The 13,066-nt window shown below is 31.5% G+C and overlaps 2 protein-coding genes across 3 annotated transcripts; one reads left to right on the top strand and one right to left on the bottom strand.

The window, feature by feature from the left end:
• The first annotated feature begins 2,283 nt into the window (after positions 1-2,283).
• LOC133679791 (uncharacterized) lies at positions 2,284-3,225 on the top strand. Its single transcript, XM_062102487.1, has one exon. The coding sequence runs from the start codon at positions 2,524-2,526 to the stop codon at positions 3,088-3,090; it is 567 nt and encodes a 188-aa protein (XP_061958471.1). The 5' UTR covers positions 2,284-2,523; the 3' UTR covers positions 3,091-3,225.
• Positions 3,226-4,394: 1,169 nt separating this feature from the next.
• On the bottom strand, positions 4,395-11,226 carry LOC133680135 (uncharacterized). Of its 2 annotated transcripts, XM_062102955.1 has the most exons (14): positions 11,089-11,226; positions 10,827-10,899; positions 10,115-10,344; positions 9,516-9,585; positions 8,216-8,412; positions 7,856-7,931; positions 7,676-7,759; positions 7,518-7,597; positions 7,105-7,231; positions 6,685-6,744; positions 6,535-6,585; positions 6,283-6,441; positions 5,307-5,439; positions 4,395-4,889 (listed from the first exon to the last, which is right to left on the bottom strand). In XM_062102955.1, exons 3-14 carry the CDS (start codon positions 10,270-10,272, stop codon positions 4,720-4,722), a joined length of 1,365 nt encoding a protein of 454 aa, XP_061958939.1. In that variant the 5' UTR covers positions 10,273-10,344; positions 10,827-10,899; positions 11,089-11,226; the 3' UTR covers positions 4,395-4,719. The 2 variants fall into 2 exon arrangements, with proteins under 2 accessions (XP_061958939.1, XP_061958941.1); XM_062102957.1 differs by lacking the exons at positions 10,115-10,344; positions 10,827-10,899; positions 11,089-11,226 and adding an exon at positions 9,730-10,107.
• Between the last annotated feature and the right edge of the window lie 1,840 nt (positions 11,227-13,066).

Below are 13,066 nucleotides of genomic sequence, written 5' to 3'. Positions count from 1 at the left end.
TATTGTTTCAATAAGAGGATGATCCTTAGTGTTTCATTTTTTTTATTTTTTCTCTCCTACTTATTATTTTGTCTGTGTATTTCTTCTCTTTTCTGATTTCTCTATCCAAATTCGTATATGATGGTTTAAGTTTTATATATTTTTAGAATTAGATAGCTTCATTAATTAAGTTTATTTTTATTTAAGGCGGCTAAAAGTAATAATATTTTGGGTAAAAATTAATTTTTTTTGCAATTACATTAAGAAATAAGCATTAACTTTAGTTTAAAAAATTGGGCAAAAATAACAGATAAAATGATTATAATAATGAAAATAAAATTAATCAAATATAAGAATTAAAAAATAAAATAAACAAACGAGTTAAAAAAAAAGAGGCATGTGAGAGAGACTTGAAGTTGCACGGATAAGACAGGCGCAACCAGTTACACTGTACTGGATTAGAAAAAACTTTTCTCAGTGCATAGTTTGGAAAAAACACTCGAATGCCATGCCACAGCCCCCATGACCTGACTTCTTTTCTCAAATTACACGGCTGATGCCACTGCCGGAATCCTAGAGAGAGAGAGAGAGAGAGAGAGAGAGAGTCACATTACTAAATTAGGCCAAGGCTCGGCTTACTTTTTAAATTCTAACCTTCCACAGCCCCCTGAGTTCAAAAGAATATATATATATATATATATATATATATATATATATATATATATAACAGCAGCCCAGCTTCTTCCAAACAACAATCATGACTACTCAACAATAAGTTCATAGTTTTAAAGTACAGCCGACAAGTCATTCCAATACTCGGTTGATTCAGGACTAAGAGCGTGTTTGGCAGTGTGGTTGCGGGTGCTTTTCAAATAACTTTTCGTGCCAAAATGCATGTCAACGATGTTTTTTCATTTTTTAAAAATCATTTTTGACATCAGCACATCAAAACGATCCAAAACGTACAAACCATATTAAATTTTAGTAAAAAAAAAAAACAAAAAATTTTCAAATTTTTTGGGAACGCTGCCGCAGCCGCGTTCCCAAACGGTCCCTAAAACCGAGTCGGATTAAAAAAAATAAAAGAAAAAAAATTTGGGTGTGATCCAGTAATTTAATTAAAAACTTGATTGTAATTTATTGATTTTTTTTATTTACTAAAACAAAATTATTTTGATTTTTTAAAAAAAAAGATTGATCCAGACACTCTATTAAAATCTAGAACCCAAGTCTTGAATGAATCAGGTCTTAAAAACTATGTATACGTAAATTTAATTTCAACTTAAATATTCTTGGATCTTGTTTTTCATTCTAAATTTTTTTTTGTAAGAAATGTTTGTGTTCAGCTCAACTCCAGCCTTTTCTTTTGGCTTCTAAGAATTTAGTTAAAATCATGTTTTATAAGATTATAATTTTTTTAATATTTTTGAATTATTTTAATATATTATTTTAAAAAGAAAAAAATATTTTAATATATATTTTTTAAAAAATACTTTAAAAGCTCCATGAATTCATATTTATTTTAATATGAATTTGTTTACCTTTTCCCTTTCATCTACATAAAATGAAAAGGTTGACGCATAGAGCAGAGATGATAGATTCCTTCTGTTGACATGTTCTATCACCTATTCATGATTGATTGACTCGTCATGTACGAAAAGCTCCATGGATTCACCAAGAAACTTCCTCGAATTCTTTCCTTCCTTCAAATAATTATTTCTCTTTTGTTCGATGCAAAAAAGATGAATGAAATTTGCACCAACTGAAGCTCATTTTCGCTGTCCACTGAAAGCTACCAAGTCACCTGCCACAAAAAAAAAAAAAAAAAGATGTGACATCGAATTTTCTTACCATCAGTTAGAAGCTATTCCCCCACTTTACTTCTATACTACCCAAAATATAAAAAAAATCATGAAGCTTTCATTTTTAAATAATCAGAAATTTTTTTTAATTACCTTTTTAATAGTTATTTGAGATTGCTTTTGAATTGAGAAGGTAAATTAAATTAAATTATAATAATCTTTTCATTGTTTAATTTTAAATTTAGATTAAATAAGAAGTAAGGTTAAGAGTCGGTTAAGTTGTTTTTGAACTGTTTAAGTCGATTGAATCACCTTTAAAATAACTCTAAGTTAGACAAAAAAATCAGATAAAAAAATTTTAAAGTTGAAAAATTTAATAAAAATATTAAATATTAAAGAGTTTTACTGATGGACTGTAGAATAGTCAAAATTTCTATGAAGAGTAATTAGCATAACGAAAGAATTGCAGTTGTTTGGTGCCATTTCATGTCTTGTGATCAAAATCTAAGAGAGAACAAAAATTGTAGGAGGAAGGTTGCTCATAATTCAGTTGCGAGAGATGGACAAGTACCAATCCAAAAACAGACATTTCACCTCTTTGATTGTTTACAAAGGAAACCTCTCTATCAGACTTAAATCCTCCTATGTTCTTTCTCTTTTATCTTGATTTTCGTTTCTTGCCAGATGCATCAAGCGCTCAAAGCTCTTCCCTTCGGCAAGTAATGGTCACAGACCAAGAACAATGGGAAGTGATCGAGGCAATAATATTCCTAGTAAACCCCGCTATGATATTACCATGTCCAGGAGAACAAGAAAGCCGTTGATGAATCTCAAAGAAACCAATCAAAATCCCACAACAGGCGCGCCACGAGAAGGAAGTGCTGCTGAAGATGTTGGTCATGATCGAGGAGCAGATAGCGTTCTCACAAAAGCATGCGGTCATGAAGAAGGAGAGAGTCGTAAGAGCAGCTTGAAGCAACTTATAATGAAGAACGCAGGCAACGAAGAAAGTGAAGCAAGCAGGCTGCTGGTGGGGGAAACAAGGGTCGGATCAGATAATGAAAATATCGAGAGCAAATTATTACTTGGAGGCAAGAACTCCCTTGGCCAGCATTTCAAGGGAGAAGAAAAGCAGCAGCTTCAATTAGCAGTAACAAGGAAACAAGCAAAGGAAGGAATGGAAGGATTGAAGCTGAAAGGAATGGTGGGTCGTTATGTCAAGATGGTGAGCCATTTGATCAGGGTCAAGCGTGACACACACATTCATAATGGATCCCGGAAAAAGCCACTTCTCCGGTTGCCCATGTAGGCCAGCCATATATTTCAAGAGGGGGACAGTATCTATGTTTTGATTCTACTCATGCATCTGGGTGATTTCTTATTGTTATGCTGTAATTTTTCATCAAGATATTAATAGAAATTACTAGTCCTTTATGCTGCTTAAGTTGTGCAATTTAATTCATAATTTGTTTTAATTTTTTTCAAGAACAACATCTATGCATAAAACCTGATATGGGGTTGATTTAGGGCTAAACTTGAATCACGGATCAAGAGAGATGAACAAAAAAAATTAAAAATAATATTATTTTAACAAAAAATTTAACAAGTTATTGATCAAGTTTTGACCAGATCAACTAAATTATTAGATCAACTTAGTTTTTTTTTACCATGTTAATTATATTTTTTTTTCTGTATTTTTTTTAACCTAGACTAGTCTAAACCCTAGATCTTGGGTTTACACGATAACCAGTCCAAGTTTTAAAACACTGCATCCATGTTCATGATATGCAAGGTTTTTTTAATCATATTTTTGAATTTTCAATATGCATTTAATTTTTTTAAATAATCTTTATTATAAAATCATTAGTGTCATGTAATAAATAAAAACTAAATAGATGACTCAAGTTATACCACAAGCCGAGTCATTTTTTTCCTAACATGAAATAATAATACTTAAGGGATGCTAACACTTTTAAAGAAATAAGAAATATCTAAGACCTAGCCTTGTTAATTTAATAATAAGATTAAAAAAAACATTAATAATAAATAAAAATAAAAAAAACAATAATTAACCATAAAAATATAAGATATCAACACCATACTCGAGAAAAAATAAAAAAAAAAGCTTATTAAAAATTTATTGTTGTTTTGATGACACTAATCTTTACTCAAAAATAGCTCACCAAAATGATTCTAATATCATTACAAAACACTCCATGACAACACTAAAAAAGACTGCACATGTTGCCAAAATAACAACCCGAAAATTAAATCAAACAAACTATTATGAAATTAGCATTTGATTAATTAATTTAATTTAATTAAAAAAACTAAATTTAACAAATAATATCTCTAGATAATCTGAATTATTTTCAAAATTAGTAAAAGTTCATATAAAAAGCAAGAACAATAATAATAATAATAATGAAAAGATAAAATTTTTAAAAAAAAACAAGCAAACTAAAACAAATCTCCTGATTAACATTCCAAACTCATTTCCCGTAAAATCAGTCTAACCATCCCTGTATATTGCTTGCTTAACCAAGTTGTCAACTACAGCATGCAACGAGTAAGAATGGAACAGAAATTTCAGCTGGAATAGACTCATCAAAATAAATTTCACAATGACTATAATAACTATATTTCCTGAGATTTCATACAAACGTTTCTAAACAACGTGCGAAACAAGGTTAGTATTAAACTATGAAGATCCTATTTAATAAAACACCTTGTGAGCATAAATTAAATATCAATGATCACATCCCTAAAGGGAGTCAAAAACTAAAAAAATCCCCCGACGTGGCCCCAAGTATATCTGCATTCCATCACTTCTAGCTGCATGGGATTGCCTTGGGTCACATTCACATTGGTATTCAAATTGCATAGATGGATTGAGCAAGTTAGGGTTTGTCTCTACAGAATTGGATGCTTTTGTAAATCATTCCAACAACGGTTCCATCAAGGATTTTGAATGAGGTGTCTGGAGTTTCATAGTGTATGTAATAGCCATCCCAGTAAGTGAACAAACAGCTGGAAGCAGACCCAAGCCATATCTTGTGACTGAAATATATTCTGTAGAAAGGGTTTCTTGTGATCTTGGTGAGGAGCCTGCATTGAAGTATGTGGATGGTGTTAAGTAGGTAAGCCATGAACAAACCAAAGGGCTCTGTAAGAATGCTTATGAAATGGGACAATATCATGCTCAATTTAAATTTGTGGTTTCATATGGTCTAAATTCATGGTAAAAGTAAGAATCATGTAATTGTGATGGTTATTCCAGGGCGGGAGACCTCAGTCAACCCTAAAACACCACTGAGGTTTCATATTCTGATGCAGCATCTATAAACAAATTGTTGAAAAGGTATATCTACCATCTCCCACCATTGAGGTAATACTACTCTTACATAGAAATACAGAGTCTCCCAACTACAGTTGCCATGCAAACACCACAACCAGCCTTGTTTTTTCTCTACTTTTTGTGTGAATAAAAGACTAGAACAGGCCTTGCAGTTGGTGAAGACTTACTTTGAAAAGACTGAAGCACAAAGACAGCAAGTCCACACGAAACCTTGTCTAGGAAACTCAAAGATCCATAAACAAATGCACAGCCATCTAGATCTGAACCAACTAGAACACTTTGCATGCTTACTCCTGTTATCTGTGAGTCATATTTGGATAAAGGAACATGAAAGGAGGAAAAAGATAGAAACAACAACAACAACAACAAGAGCAATAAATTTAAGTAATTCACAAAATTGAAAGGTGTGAACAACCTTGAATCAATAATTAACAGAAACTAAAATACAAGATTTTAAAAATAGGATAGTGCCATAGCAAGACAAACTAGCCTTGGAATTCCCATATGAAAATCTCAAGGTCCATATATTTCTTTCCCTATGTGCTGGTGTTCCATATAACAGTACTCTTTTTCTTTTCTACCACCAATCTATAATTTCATTTTTATTACAGTGCCTACAAAGGTAAGACCATGTATAATAAACTAAGATCAAGACTAAAAACCATCAATGACACTTAAATATTGAAAACTTAAAGGGGTGTTTGAGAATGTGGTAGTGGTTATTTTTCAAAGTGCTTTTCACTCTGAAATACATCAAAATAATATTTTTTTTATTTTTTTAAAAAATTATTTTTGATATCAGCACATCAAAACGATTCAAAAACAAAAAAAAAATAATTTTAAGCAAAAAAAAAATTGAATTTTGGCCAACCTCTGTTTAGGCTGCAGTCCCAAACAGGAGCCTAGTGTGTGAATTTGGTCAATCTGTCACAGGACTAGGAGAGTTCATCATGCCAACAAAGTTCATATACAAATTTTCTTTCGTATTATTTCCTTAAGAATTCAAGAAACCATTTACAATCATGGGGAATCAGGAGAAAGACTAATAGGACTGTGAAACCAAAGAATAACTAAGAGTGGAGATTTAACCACACAATTCCACCACATAAACTAAAGTCTAAAGTGCAGAATACTATGCCATACCGTCATTAGAGTATTCGCTACGCCAATAAATACTGATATGACATACATGAAAGCACTCAAGCTTCGAGGCAAAAAGAGGATGCTTGCGCCACAGAATACCCAGAGAACTCCACCAGCACAATAGTAGGCTTTCAGGCGTTGTCCAGTCCAATACATTTCCTAGAATATGGATATATGAAGCCTAATTATCAATGAAAGGGAAGAACATGCAGAGATCATGTAATGATTTCAAATAAGGTATACGAGGACCACCTGCATAATGATAGATACAATGAAGCTGCTGATATAGATGATTGCAGGAACCTACTTCCAACAATCAGACATGTTATCAGTTTATTCATTTTCCAAAGACAATACACATAAAACTGATAAAATTGATGCTGATAATGTCTGGGAACCTACCAAAGCTTTAGCTGAGTTTGCCATCCGCATATCCTCAATAACATAGAATGCAAGATATGCCTGGAGAAAACAAAGCCATCTGGGTGTAAAAATTACTTACAATGAATGATATTTTCTTTCAAAATGACAGATAGCTTGCATACACATAGTAATGCAGTGGAGTGCTTGTAAAATATTAAAAAGAAGAAAAAAAGGAAAGCCAACTTCTAGCAAAATTTTTCTCATGCTCTTTAGGAACTTAAAAGGATAATTCTTCCAGGAAAATGATTGACACAGAGAAATTTGTCCTTTAAAACAGAATAAGTCCATGGGGAACTTTGGCTCCCCGCATATATCTAGTGTATCATATATTCAACAAAATAAGTAACTTGAGATTAAATGAAATAAGTGCCAAGCAAGACAAAGGAAAAGTGTTCTGACCTGTGAAACATTTTGTGCAAGTCTGGTAAGCATATAGACAAGACCAACTTGATAGTATAAAACTTTCTTGAACCAGTAAGCCCATGATATCCTTGCATAACTAGTTCCATGTACACGTATCTTTAATCTGCATTAAAAGGCTAATTATATTACTATAACCAACTAGCATTAAGAGCAATCACTTTGTGTACAAATTCAAATAACAAAGTGGCATATGTTTTATGAGATAAATGGAAAGGGCTGGACATGATTATTCAGACTGCACCTTGACAAGTAGAAGAATATATTCATCTAAAAGTAATCAGTACTCGTCATCAGAGTTATTCATCACAATTCTGGTACTCTAGGCAACATAACCAATTACCAAAACACCATCCAAGTAATGCAAAAAAGGTGAGGACATAAAGCAGTACCTTGGCTCTTTAGTCCCAAGATGAAATATTCCCACAAAGCAGCATCCTATAAAAATTGAAGTGTATGCAATCCAATGGTACTGCTCATTCGAGGCAGATGTAAGGACATGACCCAAAGTAAGTTCTTCGAAGAAAATCAACACAGAGCAAGCTCATACCTGATTTTCAATATCAGAATGTGTTGTTGCTTTAGTGGTACTGAATACTACTAATGCAACAGCATAAAGACTGAGGTTCGCAACCTATACAACATTTGGAGATTAAAACAAAACAAAAAAATATGCATTGATAAGTACTGAAAGAAATAAAGCACTAATCCAAAAGTCAGAGAAATTAACCATGGTAAAAGCATTCCGACAGCTTGTCATCACCACCCTGCTTGTTGAATTCAGTGAGATGCAATTCACCATGGACCTTAACAAAAAGAAAAATTGAAGTTGAAAGTGCAAATGCTGCAGCTTTCTAAAAGATTCAATTACAACATACTGTAACTCTTCCATGGAGTTTTGGTGATAATTCTTCTTCTTTGTTTATGTCTAAACAAAACAATTGGATACTGCTCCAGCTTTTCTATCAAGCAGTGGAAAGATTAAGGAAATTTAAAAATTATTGATGTATGTAGAAAACCAAATTGTCCCTCATGTTTGAAGAATTAAGGATAGTGAATGCAAGCATAACTAAACTATGGAGATCGTTACATGTGTGACACTTGGGTGGCAGCCCAACCCACATTGAAGATTGCAGCAGACGTGCTGTATGAAATAGTTTCTATTATTGGTGACGAGGAAGACAAGATTTTGCATGGCAAGCAACCACCAAAAACTGAAGAAAATGAAATGGCAGCCAAGATAGATCCTGCACCATGCCATATTTTGAAATGTCCAAACCTGTCTATCTATCACACAAACAGTTAAAAAAACAAAAATTACTCCTAGAAAGAAAGACCAAGAATTATCCAAAAAATAAAATCACATAAAATCATTCAACAATTTAGAATCTCAAATATGTCAATGATGAGGAAACAAAAATTTCAGATATATTGCATTCATCTGTCAAATTCTGATATCATCTTTCAATTCCAAATACAAAGCATAGGCATCCATGTTTTAGGCAATGCTCCATGATATCATTACAACTTGTTAAAAATGAATAAGCAGAAGAATTAAAGGTGAAATTTGAAATAAAGTAAAAATTGTAAATTTCCCTGTTTTTGTCACCATATGGTCAGTTTTTTAATCCTTGACACAACTTTAATAACAGCCATAGACCATTGGCTAATTTCTGCTGAACTAACCTATATCAAATAAAGAGTTCTATCAATGCAGAAGTGTTAAAATAATCATAGATACAAACAACAGTTCAAGAAGCTCCTTTTCTCTCCTGTTTTATTCTCCACTTGTATTTGGAAGCCAAAGCATAGTCGTGAATATAGACCAAACCAAATTACAGTTGATAATTGCATAAGAGAATCAATAAAACAACAAGCAAAGCATAAAGTTCATTGAATTTGTATATTACAGTAAACTAAAAAGCAAAGTCAATGAAGCCTGTTCTGAATCCTTAATCATTTATATTTGCCTTTCCAAACCAAGGTACTTATTAGGTAAACAGTTAGATATTAAATACAAACCCCTCAAGATCTGCAGAAAGACTGAACCTTTTAGCCCCCAAAAGCCTCATCGCATATATTTTTCTATTACGAGTTTCACCATATCCTTTCAAAAGTTGTGTTGCATAATTTAAAAAATCTGATGTACAACATCTCACTGTTATAAATCATTAGTGAAATTAAGTATTATCATCCGGCTGGCTGTGTTTTTGGTTTCTTCAGGCACAAATCATTGGAAATACAAAAACTAGGGTGGATCTATATTTTTCTGAGAAATTTTTTCAAAAACAATCATAGACCACATATATAATATCAATTCCTTGAGACGAGCAAATCGAGAAATTACAATAAAAAAATGAGGTGCTGCAATATAATTAGTTTAAAGGTACCAGTTCTCCAGCAAATACAGTAGCAAATCCATCAGCTATCTGACCTGCTAGCATAACTATAGCAGCATCCCTGCAAAATAAGCAGTTTAAATCATGAACTACAACAAGATGTACTTACAGCAAAAGAAACATGTCTGTCATTATTGCTTCTTTATTGCTTGGTTTTCAGTAATTATACCAATAAGAAACAGTTTTGATAACATGATTATCTCACCTGGGTCGTTTGCCTCTTTATTTCCAGGAAATGTATCATGTAGATCAGGTACTTTCTGATTTCTCATCTCAAGAGAGTCATTTTCAACTTTTTCAAGAAATATATAAAACTTAAACACTCAAATTCATCAAACATTTTGATTTTGTTATGATAGACAGGGGGAGAAATTGTTAAGTCATCATTACATCTGTTTTAATAACTGCTAAATCCAATGATGCAAGGGATAAACCATATGTGCTTCTCATGTATGTTTCTTATCAGGCAAATAAAAACAGAAAGGTGAAAAGTCGCAGGCATACACAGATATGCACAAAATCGCAGCTAGACATCAGATATAAAATATAGCACCAAGGTAGCATCACTACAAAACCTTGTGACCGGTTACCTTGGGGACAGTCCAATTTCTGTCAAGAACAATAGAAGATAAGTAAACCAACAGGCGGCCGTGATGTCGTTTAGCATATGACCGACACCATAATAGAAAACAGAGCTTCTTCCAACAAGCTTCGGGCATGAATCATCATCTTCAACATCATTAACCATTATGCTTTACAGGGTTGGATTCTATACCTCTTTGAAACTCTCCAAGAAGTGCAGTTCCTGGACTGTGGGAACCTGCAAAGAAGAGAAAGATATCAAGTCCACTAATTTAACAATTTCCAAAGGCAAAATCTTTCTAACACAAGGAATACCAAGCATCCTTCATAGCAAGTACAGAGAATTCAACTCAAGCATCTGTCACAGAGTAACGAATATCATTTCTGTTAAAATAATCACCTTCTTCAATTTTAAAATAGATGAGAGCAACCCAACCAATTTGGACAAAGAAAGATTGAATCATTGTGAAAATGAAGAGATTAAATCTATCAAATTAGAAAGAATATATCAAGTTGGAAAGTAGTTGATATTCAGTTGTCCATCATCAATCATCTGGGTAATGGAATTTAGCCATAAAATTTGTATGCATGTCAAGAAAAACAATATGCACTGTACACATATCACCAAACCACACTACACTACACTACACTTATGAAGCATGATAAATAAAAATAAATAGAGAAAGTCAACAAGAAAGAAAGAAAGGGAGAGTGAAGAACCCCAGGGAGAAGACGAAGGGCAGCAACGAAATCCTCCAAATTCACTCTCTGTATTTCCTTCTTCGGTCAATTTCTATAGGATAGGATTGGATTTGGATTAGGACTTCATGTAATTCATTAATTATTAAATAATTAATACATACAATAGCAATAGGGGGATTGTATTTGAATCAGTGGAGTGGTGAGCGAATGAAGGGAAAGGCAGTTTATTTTTTCTGAAAAAATATTATAATAATGCAAGGAAATCCCCTCTGTAACCGACCTCTGTCAAGCCTTGCTGGTCCAGAAGACCATATTACCCCTGTTCCATTGGAGATGCTTTGAGAAGGAATCAAAGAATGATAAAACCGAGGGAGAGATGGAGGAGGCTGCCCTCCTTGAATGAATGAATTAGGTAGTGTTCGTCGACGTTTAAAGTGTTTAAAAATTTCAAAATTTTTTATTTTATTTTTTATTTTAAATTAATATATTTTTAATATTTTCAATCATTTTAATATATTAATATTAAAAATATTTTTTTAAAAATAAAAAAATATTATTTTAATATAATTAAATCCCTCACGAAGCAGCCATGTCATCCATCTCATCTGTCTACTATCGGATTTTTTATTTGAAAATAAGGTAGTCTGCTAAATGTTTTGTTTAAATACAATTTAATTTTAAAATATTATATTTATACATAATTGTTATTTCAAAACATGTTGATTTTGTAAATTAATTAATTTAAACAAAAATTAACATAAATTTTTATGAAGATTCAATAGTCAAAAGATAAATTTGAGATCAAATAATTAAGAAAAAAAATATAAAGTGATGTGGTTGAAGAAAAAAATTAAAAGAAAAAATGAGTTATGGGAATATATAAGGATTCTATTTTTTAAAAAAATAAGTCATCCGAAACATATAAAAACTCTATTTTTTATATGTACCAGTATTGTTAAAAATATTTCTACAGAATAATTCTAACTAGATCTTGAAAAAACACCAAACATGATTATAATTAACCCTGAATAAATTCATTAACAAATTACAATCATATTTGATAGTCTTTTAAGGTGTGTTTATAATTATTTTGTTGAGATATTTCTAACGATGTTAGAAGTATATAAAACGGATTTCCAGGGTGTCATCAGTGATCCATTTTTTCTTGGTCATTGAATCTTTAATTTTATTTTTTAGCCATTGAATTTTCATAAAATTTTAGGTTAATTTTTTATACATGTTAATTAAATAAAAAAAGAGAGAGATATAAATTTTAAAACAATTATTTCCAATAGCAGTTGTATTCAAATATTACTTTTAATAATGGTTTTGTTTAACCATTATTCTCATGTTCAAACTATATTATTTTTAAAATAATTTTTTAATATATTTTATTTTTTCAAAAATTTTATTCAAATGGGTTAGAATTTTAAAATATTATCTTTGCCATTCCCAACCTACTATCTAATTTTTAAAATAACCATTATTTTCAATAGTGATTTTGTTCTATCATTATTTTTATGTTTTAACTGTATTATTTTTTAAATAATTTTTTAATACATGTTATTTTCTCGAAACTTTTATTAAAATGGGTTAGAATTTTAAAATACCATCTACTATCTACTGCTTTGCCATTCCCAACCTCCTATCACTTTATATTAAATTAATGTTATATATATATATATAAAGAACTTTCAATTGAAGAATTTCATCCATTTTAATTCATAGACCTATTATAGTCAAAGTCAAGTGGGGTTCGCTAAAAATCGAGAGGGTGGCAATGCGTACAAGGGGCAATCAATGTAAAGGAGGAGTTTTGTGGAGAAGAGCATGTTGTGGTGGGGCCTGCAACGGTCCAAGATTAATTGAAAATTGAAACAGAAAGTGGACTGGAAAGTTGTTCAGTTCACCGCACAGCCATATCATATGGCCGCCGGAGATATTATCTATCTTTGATTACTGACAAAAGAACAACAAGGCTACATGCCCTCTAATTTTTATTGAAGGTAGGCAAATTAACTGAATTATTCAAGATATGAGTGAGAATCGAATTAAAAATATTATAATTTTAAAAATAATAATCTTGGTTAGAAATGTTTTAAAAAAATATTGTAGTTACAATTTAAAAAAAAATCAATTGAATTTTTTTATTCAAATGGTTTTAACTCATTTTAACAATTGGTCATTTTTAATTCTTAAAGTACCATTTATTTTGTATACATACATGCATACATGGATTTGGATCGGAAAATTAGGGT

Source organism: Populus nigra, chromosome 19, assembly GCF_951802175.1.
Source record: "Populus nigra chromosome 19, ddPopNigr1.1, whole genome shotgun sequence".
Taxonomy (NCBI): Eukaryota; Viridiplantae; Streptophyta; class Magnoliopsida; order Malpighiales; family Salicaceae; genus Populus; species Populus nigra.
The sequence above is the reverse complement of the archived record's forward strand: the minus strand, read 5'-3'. Positions and strand labels throughout refer to the sequence as shown.

Coding starts and splice junctions, on each gene's coding strand:
- LOC133679791 (XM_062102487.1), top strand. CDS start 2,524: ATGGGAAGTGATCGAGGCAATAATATTCCTAGTAAACCCCGCTATGAT.
- LOC133680135 (XM_062102955.1), bottom strand. CDS start 10,272: ATGGTTAATGATGTTGAAGATGATGATTCATGCCCGAAGCTTGTTGGA. Junction 7,598..7,675: donor ATTCTGATATTGAAAATCAG/GTATGAGCTTGC, acceptor TCGAATGAGCAG/TACCATTGGATTGCATACAC. Junction 5,440..6,282: donor TAGCGAATACTCTAATGACG/GTATGGCATAGT, acceptor TATGACTCACAG/ATAACAGGAGTAAGCATGCA.